This window comes from Tympanuchus pallidicinctus, unplaced genomic scaffold, assembly GCF_026119805.1.
Source record: "Tympanuchus pallidicinctus isolate F22 unplaced genomic scaffold, pur_lepc_1.0 scaffold10, whole genome shotgun sequence".
In the NCBI taxonomy this organism is placed as follows: Eukaryota; Metazoa; Chordata; class Aves; order Galliformes; family Phasianidae; genus Tympanuchus; species Tympanuchus pallidicinctus.
In genome coordinates, this window is record NW_026294619.1 from 5,055,095 (window position 1) to 5,073,862 (window position 18,768).

Sequence of the window (18,768 nt, forward strand, 5' to 3'; positions counted from 1 at the left end):
GGTTGTCTTGAGCATCTCTGCTACAAGGGGGAAAAAATCTGGACAAACAATGCAAAGAATCAACTATCATCTTCTTGGCTCTGTTTTGTATAGGTTTGCAGAACTCTGTGTGTCTTGGCCTTGGGGTTCCTTAATTGCTGAGCAGTTCAGAAATCCCATTCAGTAGTTCTAATACAGACTGCAGCTGAGGGAAAAAATTGGTGCAGGGTAACCCTGGGCAGGAAGCACAAGTCTCATTAAAGTTGACTGCAAGGGAAAGCAGGTGTGTTTACTGTGCAGGTGGATCTTTCTATTTACATCAATCAGACTACAAAATTGAGGTTCTAAGGCAGAACACTATAGATTTCCTGTCCAGACACATCTGTGCTTGATTATATTAGGAAGCTGTCCTTGTGCTGTACTTCTGGAAGAGATGACTGCTACCTGCTAGTGCAGGCTGGGCTTAAGGGGGGAAGTACTCTCTGGGCTACCAGACTGTGGCAAGGTGTGGGGAGTAGCCAACAAGCCTTCTGTATTGCTTGTTAAGAGGAAAAAATAGGTGACTGGGAAGAGTGTGTGTGTATGCTAGGAAAAAATGCAGTTCTTGCAAGTATTTCCTTGAGAGCCTTATTGCTGAGGCAGGATGGATGCAACTGTCAGTATGTCAGACATGTGAATTTCATTCTCTGCCTTATCTGGGTGAATAGCAATGCCAGCATTAGCTTCTTGAACGTGCAGGGGATTAAAATCTATGCTTGCATAAAGCAGGGAACTAATTAATAGTTCAGATAGCATAGCATTACATTTCAAGGCAGACTCAAGTGTTTCACATCTCTGGTGCTGATGAAAGGTGCTGTGACAAGAATCCTGATGCTGCTTCTCTTCTGTGAGCAAAGCAGGTCCACGTGAACTGTGGCAATCCCTATTGCTCCTCCCATCGCACACTGCCACAGTGATAGCTGAGAAGGGACGTCAAGCTACTGCCACAAACTGGATTCCTGCCTTAGCAGCAGGTGTGGTTTGATAGGGACGAGAGAAATACCATGCGTGGCTGAGCTGCTTCCCTGGGACGTGGTGGCTGGTACCCTTTTCAGGTAAGTGTCAAAACTGAATCTGTGCATCCTATGCTCGGTTTGCTGAGGTCCTTACATAGCTCCTGGGCTTCTGGTCCTTGTTAGGGGAGAGGCTTGTGTTCAAAAGATAAGGAACAGCGGGAGCTGCTAGAGGACTCAGTACAGCAGGCAGCACCCACTGCTGTGCTTCTGGGCTGTCATTGGCCTTGAGAGCCTGCGAGGGCACTGCAGAGTTATGTTAAAATTTGCTGTGGCTGTGTGCATATGTAAAGCAGGGGCTGTTTTGGCTGTGCTTTCAGGGAAGGGAAGGGCTCTGCACAGATATGATTACATTTTTTACTTTGTTGGCACAATTGTAGCTAATTACTGGGAAGGAAAGAGAGACTTCAGTTATGAAGGAGGGCAGGGGGCTAGCAGCTCCAGTTCCTATTCCTAGTGACATATGGCAGTGTCAGCTCTCTCCTACTAAAAATGTGGCAGTGCTTGTTCACTGGTTCTCTGCAGGTGTCACATAGCCTTTCTCTGTTAAGCACACTTGTCCTGAATAAATTGGTGTTTCCTAAATGCAGTATCTGGTGCATTAGTGACATGAAAAAGAGCAACCAGCATGTAGGAAGCCTGTCCCTGGAGTGCTGCACTGCTCAGCTATTGTTTCCATTGTGTTTCTTCACAACCGTGTTGTGTTGTGGTTCCATCACAGAAAGGAACATCTGAAGACATAAACTTAATGACACACGGGTTCAAAAACATGTGCATGTTTTTAGATTCATCTTGAAATATAATTACATATTCATTATCAGGCATTAAAGCTTGATCTTTCAGCAGTTGAGTCTAATCCTTGTCTTGCAATCAGGCTGACTTGTAATTAGAAGAATAAAGCATCTCTGGTAAATGAAAAGGGTGGCACTGCTTTGTAAGATGAAGGGTGTGCTAGAAGTAGAAGAGCACAGAGAGAACTGGGGCAATATCAAAGTTTTATTTTAGATGCTGTGAACTTGTCTATGCATGTAAATGTGGGGAACTGGAACTCTGGAGTGTCATCTTCACATACAGGCTATCTGACCCTGCCTGAGGCCAGTTTTTGCTACTGCAGCAGGGACCTCCATCAGTAGGTAACGCGTTATCTGAGGTAAATACCGTGGGGCCCTCCCTCTGAAGCATTTGGCCTTCTGATGTGGTTCTAGGCTGTCTTTTCAGCTTTGTTAGGCCTTTTTAAATCAAAACAGGGCTCTACTGCTGTGTTGAGAATAACAAGCTGCATGCCAGGGCATCTCCTTGTCCCATTCCTGTGCCCACTGTGCTGCTGTGGCCCCAGCCTCCATGCCAGCAGGAGCCCGGAGAAGGAGCATGCCCCGCAGTGAGGTGTGGGGAAGCGCCATGCTCTGCACAGGGAAAACATTCCCGTTCTTAGCGTGACCTGAGGGCTGCTGGGTCTGCAGCTTGGGGGGGGGAGGCTGTTGGGGATTTGCCATCTCAGCCCAGAAGGTAATTTTATTTAGGATTGTTTCTTAGTTCACATTTCAAAGCTGTCAGAGTGATGTATGATTATCACAGAGGGGCACCTCCCCAGCGGTGTAGCACTAACAAACATTCCCGATTTGATACCGCCGCATGAACGACGCCGCGCAAAGCTTCCGGTACCGGAATGCCCGCGGATGGGCCCAGAGGGCCGCCATGCCGTCCCGACGGCGACGGGGTGGCGCCGCCCGGCGGCAGAGCTCGCGCCCACCTTTGCCATGGCGACGGCCACTGGGGAGGGAGTTTGGCCCTCGGGGGCCGCCATCGGTGGTGACCGTTGCTGCGGAGTGGGGGGAGGGAGCTGTTGCCATGGCAACATTACCGCGCCTGGCCGAGCCCGCGCTCTGAGCACCAGCGAGGCCCGGAGGGGTGGGCCTGAGGCCACAGGGGCCTCCATTGGTGGGACCAGGGGTAACGGCTTTAAACTAAATTTAGATGACGCGCTATGGAGAAATTTATTACGCAGAGGGCGGTGAGGCCCCGGTACGGGCCGCCCACAGAAGCTTGTGGGTGCCCCATCTCTGAGGGCGTTGAAAGCTGGGTTGGTTGGGGCCCTGGGCAGCTTTAGCTGGTGGGGGGGGGACAGGGGTTGGACACGGATGGGCTTTAAGGTCCTTTCCAGCCGAACTGTTCTATGGAACTGAAGATCTGAGATTCACTAAAAACTTCTGGTCCCTCCTGAAGCTGAGTGCTTTTAATTCTTACTTCGTAATTCCCACAATGGAGCAGGAGCTGATTCAGGATCTTCTGGAACAGGATTGTTAAGCTAAACTGACAGTACCTCTTCAGCCACAACTGCTTCATGCTAAGACAGAAGAGGTTGAACTCACGCTAGCCTCCTTTGTTATCTGCATCAATTAAAAAAAAAAAAAAAAGTGTTCACTATTAAGCAGCAGAGATTGTCGTGAATGTGTTTTGTTAAAGGCACAGTTCAGCTTTGTGCCTTTTAAAACTGCTTCACATAATTATGAAGAAGTGTAGGAGGAGTTCTTTGTGCTGAGTATGTCCTAGAGTAAGGTAACCTCTGTTAGGAACTAAGGTATGTGCCGCTACCCAGAGCAAAGGAGTTTGGGAAGGAAGGGGCCTTTCCAAGCAAAAAGGTTTGTGTCTGTCATGAGTGGAGGTGCAGGTAAAACGTGAAGGGAAACAGATGTGGCGTAGAAAGTCAAGACAAGAATCAGAACAAGTCTTGAAAATTTTAACTCAAGAGTGACCTGGTGTGACCTGAAGTGATTATCCCAGCAAGTGGTAGCTAAACAGAAATGAGAGCTAGGGATAAAAAAGTGTCCAGATTTCCTTGAACTGAGAATGGCTTAAACCATAAGGAGCTTTCATAAGGGTTGTTTGTATATAAGTTTACAATAAAAGTACCAACCTTATAACTGTTCTTTCCTTGTAACTAAATCTTGACTAAATTTTGAGGCCTAGAAGAACAACGCACTCATCATTGCATAGAATAAAGAGTTGTGAGAGACAGAACTGTGTGTGAGTACATAACTGAGAACTCAGTGATGCTCATCAGAATATAAAAGAAAAGGTTCAGCAGCAGCTTTTGGATGTTAAAAAACATATGGCAAGATAATTAGGCAGAGAGGGAAGTCCAGGCACAGCCCTTCCTGTCTGGAACAGCAGGGCAGATCAAACAGCCGGAGTTGTCCTACTGTTCTGGGGCCCTCCTGGCTCAGAGCTAATTCCTGCATCCCATGTTGTGCTGCCACGTGCTTACTCATATTGAGATCCTATAGTGTTTGTGAGGATGCAAAGTAATTATAGGAGAGAGATGTGGAAGCGGCAACTTCCAGGTTACAGCAAAGGGTGCAAAGAGGAAGGGAACTTTTGAACAGCTTCCTTTTATGTTGCTTCAATAAACAAGTAGAAACAAATTAGGGATTGAATGATGAGTGGCTAACGCTGTTAAAAGAACAGTATCAGCTGTCTGGCCTGTGTCTCTGCACACCTTCAACCTTATTGTGACTTTAGGTGGGAGTGATTCCAGGCAGGCACCCTGGCATCCAAACAGGAGCCAGGCACCCTGGCATCCAAACAGGAGCCATTGGCACCTATGTGCTGTGCAGTCCAAAGACTGTTTAAAAGACTCTATCTTTATGGTGGCTTATCTTCAGTTTTGTCATGAGTTTGACTATATCCAGCTTGATTAACTGGCTACTCTTTCCCATCATTACCCTTTTCATCCATTCAAACCTGAATGGAATCTTTTTTCCGTCAGTCTCACGTGGTCTGTCTGACTTCCTGACCCCAAATATTAGTGGAAATAACATGGTGTGAATGCTGGCTGCTTGTATATGTTTGGTAATGGTAGCAGATGGCTCCTGCCCAGTCAGTGAGTGTCTTTCATTTTAATAGAAGCTTTTTGTTGGCTCCTTTTAAGCTGGGACGTAGATCTTCTAGAATCCTACAGCTTTGTAATGTAACTTAAAAATATTTAAAGGAGAGGGGGGCAAGCAGGTAGAGAGCAATGCTGAGGATGTAAAACCCACCTGGGAGCATTGAAAGCTCATAATACCTCTAAAAATGAGAAAACAGTGATCTTTTTGTTAAATAAGGAGAATACCAGTTAAGAGATTGTGTGTCAAAAACTGTAAGAGAGATGCTGATTATGTCATCTTTCTGTGTTTTGATTCAAATCTTCCTCCTCCTAATTAGAGCTGGAAAGGCCAAAGCCATTCATATTTTTAAATCATCCTTAGTTCTGCGATGCCGTGGCACTGCCTTACGTGGTTGCACTGATACTGCTTGCAAGTTTGATGTGGGTGCTGTGGGAGGTAGCTGTGTTCTGTGCTGGAGTTTCAAAACATTTCTTCCTTCTTTCATAGCATCACTCTACCATAGCACCAAAATGAGTGAAAATGAAGACCAGGCTAGTCTGGCAAATATGGATAATTTAACAGAAGGAGAAGAATATGAGGATGACTTTGAAAAAGACCTTGAATGGCTAATTAATGAAGAGGAGAAGGAAAACCTTGGTGAAAGAGAGGTATTTGTTAAATTAAATGTTAGTCGTTTTATTTAGAAGGCCAAAAGAGTATACGTTAAGCATACTAAGCACTAAATTCACTGTGGTGTGAGATGCGTGGGTCTGCTCATCGAATTTTGACAAGGAAGGTTATTTGGAATGACAGCAGAAAATAATCCAGTGACCTGGTTAGTTTGCTTACAATTGTCTTAACACAAAAAATTCAGTGTTTGTTGAAAATGTGTTTGGTACAAAAGTACTGCTTCCAGTGCAGGCTCCTTGGAGTACTTGTGCAGCACATTGCTCTGTTTTCACATTATCACTGATTGCTTCAATGCTCGAGCCGTGGTTAGTTAAGCTTTGTGTAGATATGTACGTGGAGAAAATGTTTTGTTAGTGCGGAAAAAGCTATTTGTTAATCTGTTCTCTGTGTGATAGCCCCTTTTAAAATACGTGTACGTAGTACTGCTTTCCTCTTTCACTCTTTCTTTTCTGTTTCTTGGATACTATTCTTTGTTGAGAGAATAAATTGAGACAAAGAGCTTATTTTTTCAGACTCCTGAAAAGAAAGAAGACGACTTTGAGGGGAAAAATGTTAAAGTCATGGCGACCTTTGAGGAAGACAATGAGAAAATGGAAAACAATCCAGATGAGCTTTCAGAAGGAGGTGTAGATGTGAAAGTGAAGCCCCGTGAGGAAGAAAGTTTGATGTCTGGATCTGACACGAAAGAGGGAGACCAGGTTTCTGATACTGATAGTGAATGCTCTATCCAGGAATCCAAGTTGGAAAACCAAGAGGAACTGGATGAGGAGGTAGATGAAGAAATAAAGCGTTATGTCTTGGAAAAAATTGAGGAAGCCAACAAACTGCTGGAGAATCAGGCTCCTGTGGGTGAAAACAGAGAGCGGAAGTTAAAATTTAAGGATACTTTGGTGGATCTTGAGGTTCCTCCTCTTGAAGATGTTGAAGTTTATAAAGCAGACCTTGCAGGAGGAGGTGATGTTTCAACTAAGCTGTCTCAGTTGCATATTTCTAATAAAACGGGACCAGAAAGCGCGTCACTTTCATTCCCTGCTGGCAAGAATGAAGAACAGAAGAATGGTAAAGTCTTAGTGGAAAAAGATGGAAAGTTTGAGCTCTTAAGTTTACGTGATATTGAAAGCCAGGGCTTTTTGCCCCCAATAAGTGTTTCTTTCACTGATATTGAAACCCAACGTATGCCTCCAAAATCCTCTCACCTCAGTTCTTCTGGCACTGTCTCTAGAATGAAGGAAGTACGTCCAACAAGACAAGGCATACGTTCTTTTTCTCCTGCTGCAGAAGAGTGTGCCTTTTTGCCTAAGCCTCCGTCTAACCCTAAACATCGTCCAAATTCTGCTATCAATGCTGCAAGAGGTCTGGGAAAACGGAAGACTCCACCAAGATCACAGTCTGCAAACGTGCCCTTGAGAAGTTCCACTTACTGCCTTTCTCCTAGACAAAAAGAACTACGGAAGCAGTTGGAACAAAGGAAGGAAAAACTGAGGAAAGAGGTAAAGATACAGAGGCAACAAGCAGATCACAATGACCATCGCATTCCTCTGCCTCATAAAGGCCACGTGTTTACAGCATGTACTCTGTTCTTTTATGATAAAAGAGGCAGTAGTAATATTAATTCTCTGGAGTTAGCATAGAATCTCTTAAAATTCCTTTCATTTTCTTAAAACGAACCAAAACCCAACAGGATTACAGATAATGACATAGGATTATACCTTGCTCACAGGAGAAACAAAATATTTAATCATCTCCTCATAAATAGACTTTCTTTTGCTTTTCTATATTTACAGCTTTTGTTTATTGACTCCCTCTAAATTCCATTGCAAACCCATTATTTACTGAAACACTGTACAAGGTATCACATCCACATTGCAGTGTAATCTGTGGGGAAACCACAGTCATGCAGGTGCACGTTTGGGTGCTGATGAAGCAGGTAATTGACAACTCTCATATGGAACAGCTTTTAGTCATAAAATAGGTTTTTACACAGGACAGTGACTGTGAGAACTATGAACAAGAGTGCATGTGTTTCAGATGTGTGGAAGGCTTCACAAGGAGCATGCCTTGTTGGCTGCATGAGATGCATGCAGGTAATATCACCTTGAAAGATAATGCAACAGGATACATTTTTTTTCCCTATAAATATTTTGCATGGCTGTTGTAGTACATTTTCTTAATGAGTTTGTTGCAAAGTGGGACTCTTTCCCTTTCTCTGTGAATGGATATTATTTTTCCTTATTGGTTTTACCTGCTTGCTACACAGAGGACAAAAGGAAGAAAATATTCCCATGGCAGAGGTTGTTATTCTCGTGTCTATACAGGGCAATCAAGTAAAAGGGGAAAAAAAAAGTATATTTTAGAAAATCAAATCCCTGTCTATTCAGGGATTTATATACTCAATATTTTATTATTTCTTCAGCTTCTTTTTCAGAAAAATATTTAATAGCAGAGTCAGCTGCTAGCAGGAGCTTCATAAATCTTTAGTGGAGTCTTTAAAAACAGGGCTGCTTTGTTTCACTTTGGTGATACAATTGGAGAAAGGAAAAAGCTTGTGATATGTTGCAATTTGTTTTTCTACTTAAGAGTTAAATATTTAATTTTTTTTTGAAGAGCAACGTTTCAATTCACAAATTCTATGTGAGCATAATAATGGTCACATTTAAAAATGTTCCTTCCAGACCTGACAGGTAGCATGGATTCTATCCAAGCTGTTCACACTCCTCTAGGCTTCCAGTCAGCTGCTTTAAATATAAGGTCACTGAATAAAAAGGTCATGGAAGCATCTACCAATTTGCTGTGCCACGATGTTCTAAAAGAGCTGGCTAAGTAGTTCTGAAGGCCTTTCCATCCATGAAAATACCTCTAGCATGCTTTATTTGGAAAGTTTGCTGAGGCATAGATCAGTAATGAGGTATGAAATGTGAAGAGTTACTAATGTGGTAATTTTGTATGTGTTAATTTGTACACAGAAGACTAGATCTCTTGACCACATACTTCACATATTTAAAGTAAATAGTATGATAGTCTGCTGTTAGGCTAACAGTGTGCACTACATCTCTGTTGGCCAATTTATGAAGAACGTAAGAATGTAGTTCTTCATTTCTTCATTCTTGAAGGGGAACAAATGCATGATTGATTTCACAGGCACGAAACATTCTTGATGTTATTGGTATCCATCTGCCTTATTTTGGTGGGTTTCTTTCAGTAAAGATGCTGTGCATAGGTGGGAGGAGAAGACTATTGCAATGAGTGGGGTTATCAAAATGTGGTAAAATGTCCTCATCAGCTTTCTGAAGCATTGTTTGAAGTCTTTTCCCCTACTGGTACGTACTTGTTAGCTAAAATGTGATTAGTAGCTAGAAGAAAGTTCTCAATTTTGTAAGTATCAATTCATTTCGTGAACTTTTGAATGGTGCTGAGCCATTAATACATTAATACATCCCTAAGAAAGGATATTACAACTTCATGCCCAGAAAAAGCTCCCTAAGATAATGCCAGCATTCCAATAAGTAGTTAAATATCCTTTTGGATTTCGTGGTCTCTCAAGTCAGAGTGTTTCTTTACTTTTTAAAATGTATCAATTACCCATGACTGCCTTCACATCAGCTCAACTGGGCAGATGTCAGACGTCCATTTGAAAGTTCTGACCTGTTGCTTTTGAAATGTTCACGAGTCGAGATGTACCATGGAAATGATGGTAATCTCAAAAGGCAGTTAGACTGGGGGTATCTATATGTAGCCTGAAGCTGCAGGGAAGTGCTTGGACTAGTTTCTTCCTAAAGATTGTACCAACTAGCCATAGTCTGGTTATCCCTTTTTCATCAATATTTTTGTCAGAATATAATTCAAATCACTCACTGTGACACTCAAATCACTCCATTGTGACAATAAGGCCTTTGCAGATTAAGGCAGTCGTTTCAGTAAAGTTTTATTTGCTCTTAATTTCATACAAGGAAGAAGAAAGGAAGAAAGAGCAAGAAGAACAGAAGAGAAGGGAGAATGAGATGGTGTTTAGAGCTTGGTTACAGAAGAAGAAAGAACAAGTGCAAGAAGAAAAGCGAATTCGTCGTGCAAAGGAACTAGAAAACTTGAACACCAAAGTAAGGTCACCCTAATGTAGGACTGGGAGTCATATTGATCTGATTCCATTTGTAAGCCTGGGTTCTTAGCTAAGTCTATGAAAATGGGCAGTGATGGGAATTTTTTTGGTCATATTGCTTGCAGGGAGGAGCTAGATTGCCTTGCATGTTCTGGATGGTTCTGCCTGGCAAGTTGGCTCTTGTCATACAGGTTCCGTTTGTGAACTTATTCACAATAAAATCACAGGAGAGACAGTGATGCCCTTTTTTAAATCAAGCAGATGACTTAATTGAGCTCAGCTCTGAGCAAGCCAGAAAACCCTTTAAGTTTATTCCTTATCATCAGAATTTGTTGGCAATCAGCTAATGTGTGTGGCCTGACTAGAGAATGATGATTCAGATGCTCTGAAGTTCTGTGTTGCAATAATGAGCTGAAAAAGTTAAATTCTGTATTTTTTATAACGTGCTGCTTTGAGTGCTTGCTCATGTATTTATTCCATGACATGTCAGCAAACATCAAATGCTACAAGTTTCTCTAATGTCAATGGGAGATGTCAGCAGAGCTCCAAAGTTATAAGAGTACAGTTAATATAAAGGCTGTTTAAAGATGACCCCTGTGCATATGTCTTATTTAAATAGGAGAGAAACAGGAATCCAGAAGAAGCGTTCAAGTTATGGCTTAAAAAAAAGCACCAAGAGCACATGAAAGAAAAACAAATAGAAATTTTGAGACGGCAGGAAGAGGGAATCACATTTTTTCCAAGGACAGAGGAATGCAACAGAGCTTTTAAGGAGTGAGTAGAATCCTATGAAATCCATTTTGAAAATGACACCAGGAGTATTGGGATGAAGTAGTGCCTCTCATGCTTGTGGCAGATAGGCTTTTAGATTGGTGTGGCCGTAATACCTTTATCCTGGTGGCTTTATTTAAACGAGGCCAAGCCTACCTTGAAAGAATGAAATAAAATTTGCAGTTTTATCTGTGTTGTTTCTCTCTACAGATGGCTAAAAAGAAAGAGAGAAGAAAAGCGAGCTGAAGAACTGGCGGCTAAAGAGGCAGCAAGGCAGCTTCGATTAGAAGCTAGAAGAGCGAAACAGATGCAGAACATGCACAGCATTAGTTCGGAGCCCAGATCTTTTCGCTTCAGAGACAATTACAGTTGAAAATTTGCAGGTAACCACTGAGTTCTTGGGGACAGCCCTCTTAATTTTTATGGCTTGAGCTACTGCTGTTTACAGCTACTGACTTTGTGGTGTTTTTAAAGCTTTCTAGCAAATTCAACAGTCCCCTTCACCGACAATGGTTTTGCTACTTATTTATAATTAATTTTGTTGAAAAGCCTGCTTTTATGCACAACTCAGGGATCTTCTTGGTTTGACCAAATCAAAATGAGAGCAAGATCTGTTTGCGGGGGTGGCAAATACATTTCCTTTTAAAAGGCACTTTATATTGAACTCCACCATGAATTCCTGGATGCAGGCTATTATGATGTTGATTTTTTTCTTTTTTCTGGATTAATATTGGTATTTGCTGCTTGTGATGAGTGTACAACTTGTGGTGTTGAAAAATGCTTTCTGGAATCTTTGCCACTTTCTATTGGCTTGTGGAGCAGCTGTTCCAGCCCAACTATTCTAACTAGGGGAAGTGGTGACTAAAGGCTAACGTGTATGTGAACTTGCAAGTTTCTGGAACTTCTTTTCTGTGAGTCAAACTGATGCATTCATATTTAGTAATTTTCTATTCCATGAAATGAAAGATAATGTAAATTATGACCTTTGCCAATATCAAGGAAGCTGAATTCCTTGTGTACATTTCCATGTTTGCTACATTTATTAAAATATACCACCACCTTGATATTGGGAACTTGTGATAGAGAATGTGCTGAAATGACTGATGAAATCAAAGTTATCTGCGGGGAACACAGGGTCTGAAATGAGCTGTATTAAATCCAAAATTGTAACTTGTAAGCAAAGAAAATTTATTGTATTCTTCATGCAAACCAAAGCATGCCCAAGAAAGCAAGAACTTGTAACTTGCTAATTCTGTTTGTAGTATGAGACTTAAAAGGGAAAAAAAAAAAAACAAAAACAAAGGGTGAAAGCAGCTATTGTAGAAACCCTTTTCCTAAGATAGACACTACCTATGATAAATCTGGGAGTTAAATTAAAAATGCTTATTTGCATCCTCCTGATTTTCCTCCGCGTTTGCTCCTGTGTTTCTTCTATGTCCTGTCTTTGGATTTAGCAGATAAGCTGCAGGAATATTCATTTGAACTTGCTTCACAGTAACAAAATCATAAAGTAAAAAAATATTTTTTACTAATACTTGTGCAAAAGTAGTGCTTATCTTCAGCCTCCCCTAACACCCAGGAATACTGTGGGCAAGGAATGAACTCTAATGCTAGTTTAGCTTTCAACACTGTGTATTAAAGGAGGTGTATCTGTTTCTTTTCTGAGGATTGACTACTTAACAGCATGACTGTAGAAGACAAAAGAGAGGGAAAAGCCATTGTTTTACCTGCGTGAAAATACAAGAATATCACTCCACAGTTTTCAAGAATCCATTTAAAACCAGTTACTATTTATATGTTGTAGCTAGAGTTCGTTCAAGCTCTTTTCCTCTCCTCCACACTCTTTCAGAGCTTACAGCTATAAAGACTCATTGCTTACACTCCTTATGACTAAATTTAAAAGATCGAACATACACCTGAGGACAGTTCATTGCCTTGGATAACACTAAAGAACCATGGAGCTGACTATATCCTAATGACCTATGATTATTACTTATTAAAAATATAGCATTTCCTTTGCTTTGGTATAGTTTATGCTTTTACTTCCCTGTAAAGATGATGAATTCATTAAGATTTGCTAGTAAGATTGTCAAACTTAAGTAGTCAGGGGGATCTCTAGGCTCTACAAATTGGACCAGCATAAAGTCTTTGGTCTTGCCTTTGTAGAAAGAAGTAGTTTTTCAGACTGAAAAGGAATAAAGCAGCCCACAGAATAAAGAAATCCTGGCAGTCCCTGGCTTCAAGAGGCAGAGAAGCAGAAAATACAGGATTTCCTATTTTAAACCCACTTATATAGAAAGAAACAGGAAAAAGGGAAGCCTGCTGAACACCAACTAGTGGGATTCTTCAGAAAGAGTGCATGTGCAGTCATGAACATCAGCCATGTTTTTAAAGGGCTATGAGCTCTCCTTGACAGTGGTCGCAACAATTGAAAGTTATGTCTTCGTATCTTGTATATGGGTGAAACCTTCCAATATTCTTCTTTGTAGAAAGGAAGGAAGAGGGAGAAGTCTCAGAAAAAGAAGCTTCTGTTGATGTTTCTGTACGTGCAGCTGGATCCAGTACATGTAGCACCTACGAGAAGAAAAGCTGAGAATGAAAACTTATCTGCTAAGCTTAATAGGATTTATCCTTCTGTAACAGCATGGAAGGTTTTCTGCTCAAAAGCAGAGTTTTTCAACTTGATTTCAAACAATACATACATTAATGTTGTGCTTATTCTTCCGTGTTTTTGATTTTTAAACACCAAACAGCTCTATCCAGCATGTTTCCCCTGCAAATCATTTTTAAATACAATATTAAGCAGTTGCCACAAAGCAAGGCTTTTCTTTCTGAAAACATGATCCTGATCCTGCCCCTCTGGTGTGTTGAAAGACTGAGTTGTATGGAAGGTTCTTACCCTTTCAGCCATTTTCTCAGCAGGGGTATTGCAAAATTCCACAGCTGCTGAAGTCTTTTTTGGACTGCTAGTTCCAACATTTCCAAGAAGATGTGAGCTTACAGCTTTGGCTAGTTTACAGTTCACAGCTGCTAGCTCTGTTGTAGTGTAAGGCTGGGCACTGGGATAGTATGTCTGTTGTCTCCCCCACTGAAGAGAAACCATCAGTTCCTCTAGAAGCCTGCAGAGAGAGAAAAACAATCTAGTGGTTTCATATTCCATACTGTCAGCACACATGCTTCAGTGCAATCTTCCCCAAATTTGCTGTACAAGTCAGATGTTAATTGAAAAAGGTTTCATTATTTAAAGCAAGGAGGCAAAGCAGGTTACTCTCACAGACAAGGCTTCACCAATGCAGAATTTTAACAGTGGAAAAAATTAAAAGACATTTGTCAGACTAAGCACTGAAAAGTCATCACAGGTAAAAGAATCTGTTAGTTTTGGAAAGAGAAGATTCTTGAAATTAAGACAGTAAGTGATTAACTACATCTAGTCTGCGGATATGAGAGATATTAGTTCTACCTTCATACCTTGAAGCTATATGACCTTCAAGAACTCACACCTCTATGGAATACTGGGGAAAGAATTAGTGCTACTTTGGCTTTCAACACTGAGAATGAAAAGCAGCTATACTAATCATCTGCATATCTGTTTTTCTCTTAAATGTAACATGAATAGGGGAAAGTTATTTCAATTCTTCTCCAGCTCAGAATAAACCAACAGAAATGAGAAGTCTGTAGAGAAGTAGTCTGGATTAGGAAAATCATACTTTTGTGTATGAATCATTTCTTGGCGGAACTGATCACGTTCATTCAACAGATCCTGAATTGCACTTTGCGCATCTCTGGTTTGACGCTGAAGAATTGCTCTGGTGTTGGTTAGCTCATCAGCCATAACCCTGCAAAAGACATTTCCAATTAGTAATTTAAGTGAGCAGCTTGAAAGTCACCTTCACTCTATTGCAGACAGTATTTAATCAGCTCAGTCTAAGGATTAAGCTGCCATTCCCCTTCCTTCCCCATGCAGAACCTGTCAACCTAATTACAAAGGACATGCATTAAGAGCAATTTCTATTCAACTACAAGCATTTAAGTGCAAAACTACGTTTGGACTATCTGAGTTTAAAATAATCTTATGCCACACATACAAATGGGTAAGTGAGCACGGTGCACAAACATCCTGACAGACAAAGCTAAATACATTTTGTTATTGACAGGTTTCTTGCAGGTACACTGTAATCACATCTTTTCACAGTCGTTTCTAAAGATGACAGCTATGGCTGCAGACTGCATCCACTTCTCTGCTTCTCTCAGGGCACAATACCTAGATGTCAAATGCTCCAGATACAAGCACGTGAGGACTGCTTGTGATATTTTGCTATTCTATGCCAACAGACCCCTGGAGCTGGTACTTCAATGCCTGAGATACTGCAAATACCAAGAACAGAATGCATTTTAACAACTACCAGCAAGGAATCTGAGACTTGAATGAATGAGAGCCTTACAATAGAACAGATGTTACTTTGATCACATCTCCACACTGTCAAAAGTGTTACTGGAAGAGGCTCCATTGCAGTGATCTTAGGATTCATATTAATGCTGAAGAAACAAGTAAAACTAGGATAGTAATGCTTGCCTGGATGGTACTATCACAACTGCTTATCATTCACTCAGTACATCAAAACTGCTGAATACCAGCAATTTAAATGGACTAGATCATACATTCTCATTTCCTTCAAGCAGTAAATCATTTTCATAATATGCACTAAGCATCACTAGTTAAAATGCAGTGAGTTATAGATGAGTACAGTAGAAGATGAAAATCCTATCACTATTTGCAGATCTGATAGATCATCTACACTTGGCAAGTTAAAAGTCTAATCCCTTGTCAAATGAGACTGACACTTAGACCAGCTTAAGATTTGCTCTTAACTCTTACAATGTATTAGTTTATGAGTACAGAAGTTACCGTAGGGTTCCTTCTGTAAACAAACATTTAATGAAGAGGTCTCTCTATTCTTCCATTCTTAGTTGCTGGTTTTAGTAGATCCCTGAAAAATTAATGAATTTTTTTTTTTTTTTTTTAAACAAATTGGTGATTGCATCATACTTTCAGCTGTCATGGAAGACATTTTCAAACCCTAAACTGGACACAGTTGCACAGTTGATCAGAAATAAGAACTTCTCTTATGTTAACAAGAACTGGAGTTAGCATTTTAGGAGTATTAGGACCCACTCTATTACTTCTGAAAGGCAGAACTACTGAGATTTACAAGCAGCTTAGTTTCATTTTATCTCTTCTCTGATTGAAACTAAATGGTAAGTGTCTTACAATAGCTGTTGTGGTTGCCCTCTGCATATATATATACACACATACACATTCCCAAGTGCTGCAGTGGGTGCATATAATAAAAGCCTACAGAAAAATGCTGCTTGAAGTGGGAATACCTGCTTGCTAGGAATTTGCTTCGCCACACATCACACTGTATAGACATGCGCTCCAGTTGTTCAGACAACTGAGACAGATTCCGGCCCAAGACTTCATTTTCTAGGATAAGCTGATTTTTCTCACGAGCCATCCGCTCAAAGTGATACTGCAGATCATCTCCAACAGAAGCAACAAGGAGTTTCTTCAGCTCCCGATTCACCTAGAATTAGACCAAACTATCTGATCATTACCAATATGGATTGAAACACTTTCTACTTTTGTACGCAGTGCAACTGAGGCAACTTATTGTTTAAAATGAGCAGTTTCTGTTTCCAGAATGGAATGCACCCAAAGGAGAGGATAATAAGCCTCACAATCCACTCCAGTGAGACAAAATTTTAAGAGTAACGCGCATTTAACACTTCCTTGTTTAAAATTTAACAGCATTTGAGGAGGGAGAATAAAAATGTGGTACATGAAACAAAGAAAGCTTCAGTCCTATTCAAGTCCTGACTCAGTAAAATAGCAAAGGATTACATAAGACATTTGTAAGTTATGTTACACCTCCTTCTATGGTGTAACATTTTTTTTTACTAAGTGTTGGGTCATGAGAAAAGATCTTGCTCCTCAAAAGACATTTCCCTGCAGTCCTACAGTGTGTTTGTTTCTCCCAGATTCATGCTTTGATATTTTTATCTGCTGACAGAGAAGCACCAGAGTACTCTGATGCATTTCTACTCTCTATCTTCTAAGTTCAAAAACAATTTGTTTCAAAGCTTCAGTGTCGTAGCAGTTATCTTTGATTTTATTCACAAACTAAATAAACCAAAGCAACTCAACTGTGTGAGGGAAAAAAACCCCTTCATTTCTTACCTCCGTCTGTATACGCAGCTGATTAGAGAGACCTTCTTTATCCTGTAACAACCGCTTTTCTGAATTCTTCAGCTTTTCGACTGCATTTTTGAGCTCAGTCTGTTCTTTCTTGGGATCTGCAGTTCCATCTGACTGATGGAAAGCATCTCCTTTGTGTCCCGCCGATTTAGCTACTTTAGCATTTTTAGTTGCAACTACATGGGTGATAGCTGCTTTGGGGACTAATATACGCACGGCTTCAACTTCTACTGATTTATCAGCATGTATCTGCCCTAGCTGGAGAACTCCAGGACTCAGCGATGAGACTGCTTTTTTTTGTGGGCTGTGGTGGATGTGATGGTTTGTAGCGCTGGCTCCAGTGCTTACTTCTACAGATTCACCCGTCTGCTCTGTTTCCATGCCATCTCCAGGTCCTCGGATGGGTGATGAGGCATAGTCAACTACAGTTCAGAAACAGCAGAGGTAGTTACCATCTTAATGTCATTGCAACTCTTCCCTTCATTTACGTACTTCAGAGGTGAAAGTTTTAATTTTACACTGCATGCAAAACAGTCCTTTGCAGCAGGAGCTATCAAACACAAATTAGAATCTAGAAAGCCTTTACTCAAGTATGCACTGCTAATTATGACACATTCATTGATAAATTTTACTAGTTTCCATCACCTAATATTGGGTAGATGTGCAGATATGATCAAGAACCATTAAGGAGAAAAACTCCTGACAATGTTACCTATGGAGTGACAGCAAACTTCAGCTTCTAGGAGCTGACAAAAATCACAGCAGATCTATTTAAAAATCCAAAGCTGCTATTAAGCTACACAGCTACTAACACCATAAGAAGTTTAAGAGGTTTTAAGTACTACAACATGTTTTGAGTTAATGATTTTAAAAAAGCCAACATATCAGTTGCATTTCATTTTTAATTAATAGCCCCCAGTACTCCTAGTAAGGCTACATTCTGCTCTAGATTCCCAAATATGCCTGAAATTCATTTTGCTGAAGCTCATTACGTTTTCAGCTGAGTTAAATGCTATCACAGTAAGGTTTCCCAACAGTGGACATGGCAGGAAAGCTTCTCAGAACACTGCTACACATACTGCCATTATTTCTCTTACTGCAGGGAGTAACATGTGCCTGCATCCTCTGTCCTATTCCCCGTGCTGGACTTCAAAAACACAATAGTGTTGCCATTACAGTGCTCTACTTTCAGGATTCAGGCAGTGCCAGCAATTTCTAAAGGCCAGAGAGAGGGCTATCAGACAAAGGTGTAGACATGTAACCGCACGAATGACAAACCTGCTTTTCCAGGCAAAACCACGTTAGCAGATCTAGTTCAATTAACTGCTCATTTCATGCAGTTAAAGAAATAAGACCTTAGAATTCAGGTTAAAGACCTTTTAATCCAGTCAGCTCAGATACTGCACCAACCACCTACTTTTTTCTAGAGTTGTCATTTTCTTGCTAGCAGTCAGCTCTTCTTAACTACGTAATCCTGAGGAGGAAAGGAGGGAAAGCATCTTCAGCAAGGGAAGTTAATCTTGGAAGTTAATCAGCCTGTTTTCGAATACAGCCTCTAAAATTCAGTTCAGTGGCACACTGATACACTGTTTACTGTGAACTATAAGCTCTAAAGGAGGTAAAAAGCCCACACCAAAACAAATGTAAAAGCAAACGCCCCCGAAACCCGAGAAAAGTCAAAAGAAGGATCCGAGCCGTCTGGCACTTGCTGCTTCTCTCACCGAGGGCCGGGCTTCAACTTCCATCTCTTGCTCGTCCAGTTCTAGTTCCCATGCTTCAAATCCCTCCTTGCAGTCTCCCTCCTTTTCGCAGAGCCCTCACCCCCCCCTCTGTGACTCCATCATACTCCTTCCCGCACGGCGCCGCTCCCGAACCCCAACCCCAACCCCAACCCCAACCCCAACCCCAACCCCAACCCCAACCGCCGCCCCCTACGCACAGCCCCCACACGTTACCAGCTCCACAGCCCGCACCCGTCACCTCCGCCAGCGCCGCTGCCCACCTTCCGCTTCCGTCCGGAACAGCCTCACGCCCAGCGCAGGGCGGGGCGTCCGTTGCCAG

At 41.4% G+C, this 18,768-nt stretch overlaps 2 protein-coding genes across 7 annotated transcripts; one reads left to right on the top strand and one right to left on the bottom strand.

Annotated features, from left to right (window-relative positions):
* Positions 1-30: 30 nt before the first annotated feature.
* CCDC181 (coiled-coil domain containing 181) lies at positions 31-11,753 on the top strand. 3 transcript variants are annotated; one of them, XM_052665096.1, is made up of 7 exons: positions 31-1,073; positions 2,106-2,181; positions 5,405-5,565; positions 6,100-7,077; positions 9,535-9,681; positions 10,300-10,454; positions 10,662-11,753. In XM_052665096.1, exons 3-7 carry the CDS (start codon positions 5,428-5,430, stop codon positions 10,822-10,824), a joined length of 1,581 nt encoding a protein of 526 aa, XP_052521056.1. In that variant the 5' UTR covers positions 31-1,073; positions 2,106-2,181; positions 5,405-5,427; the 3' UTR covers positions 10,825-11,753. The 3 variants fall into 3 exon arrangements, with proteins under 3 accessions (XP_052521056.1, XP_052521066.1, XP_052521074.1); XM_052665106.1 differs by lacking the exon at positions 2,106-2,181; XM_052665114.1 differs by lacking the exons at positions 31-1,073; positions 2,106-2,181 and adding an exon at positions 2,890-2,981.
* BLZF1 (basic leucine zipper nuclear factor 1) lies at positions 11,616-18,768 on the bottom strand. Of its 4 annotated transcripts, none has more exons than XM_052665411.1 (7): positions 18,663-18,768; positions 18,125-18,181; positions 16,690-17,129; positions 15,837-16,036; positions 14,159-14,287; positions 13,351-13,570; positions 11,616-13,025 (listed from the first exon to the last, which is right to left on the bottom strand). In XM_052665411.1, exons 2-7 carry the CDS (start codon positions 18,141-18,143, stop codon positions 12,840-12,842), a joined length of 1,194 nt encoding a protein of 397 aa, XP_052521371.1. In that variant the 5' UTR covers positions 18,144-18,181; positions 18,663-18,768; the 3' UTR covers positions 11,616-12,839. The 4 variants fall into 4 exon arrangements, with proteins under 4 accessions (XP_052521371.1, XP_052521400.1, XP_052521393.1 ...); XM_052665440.1 differs by having other exon boundaries at positions 18,710-18,732; XM_052665433.1 differs by having other exon boundaries at positions 18,681-18,702.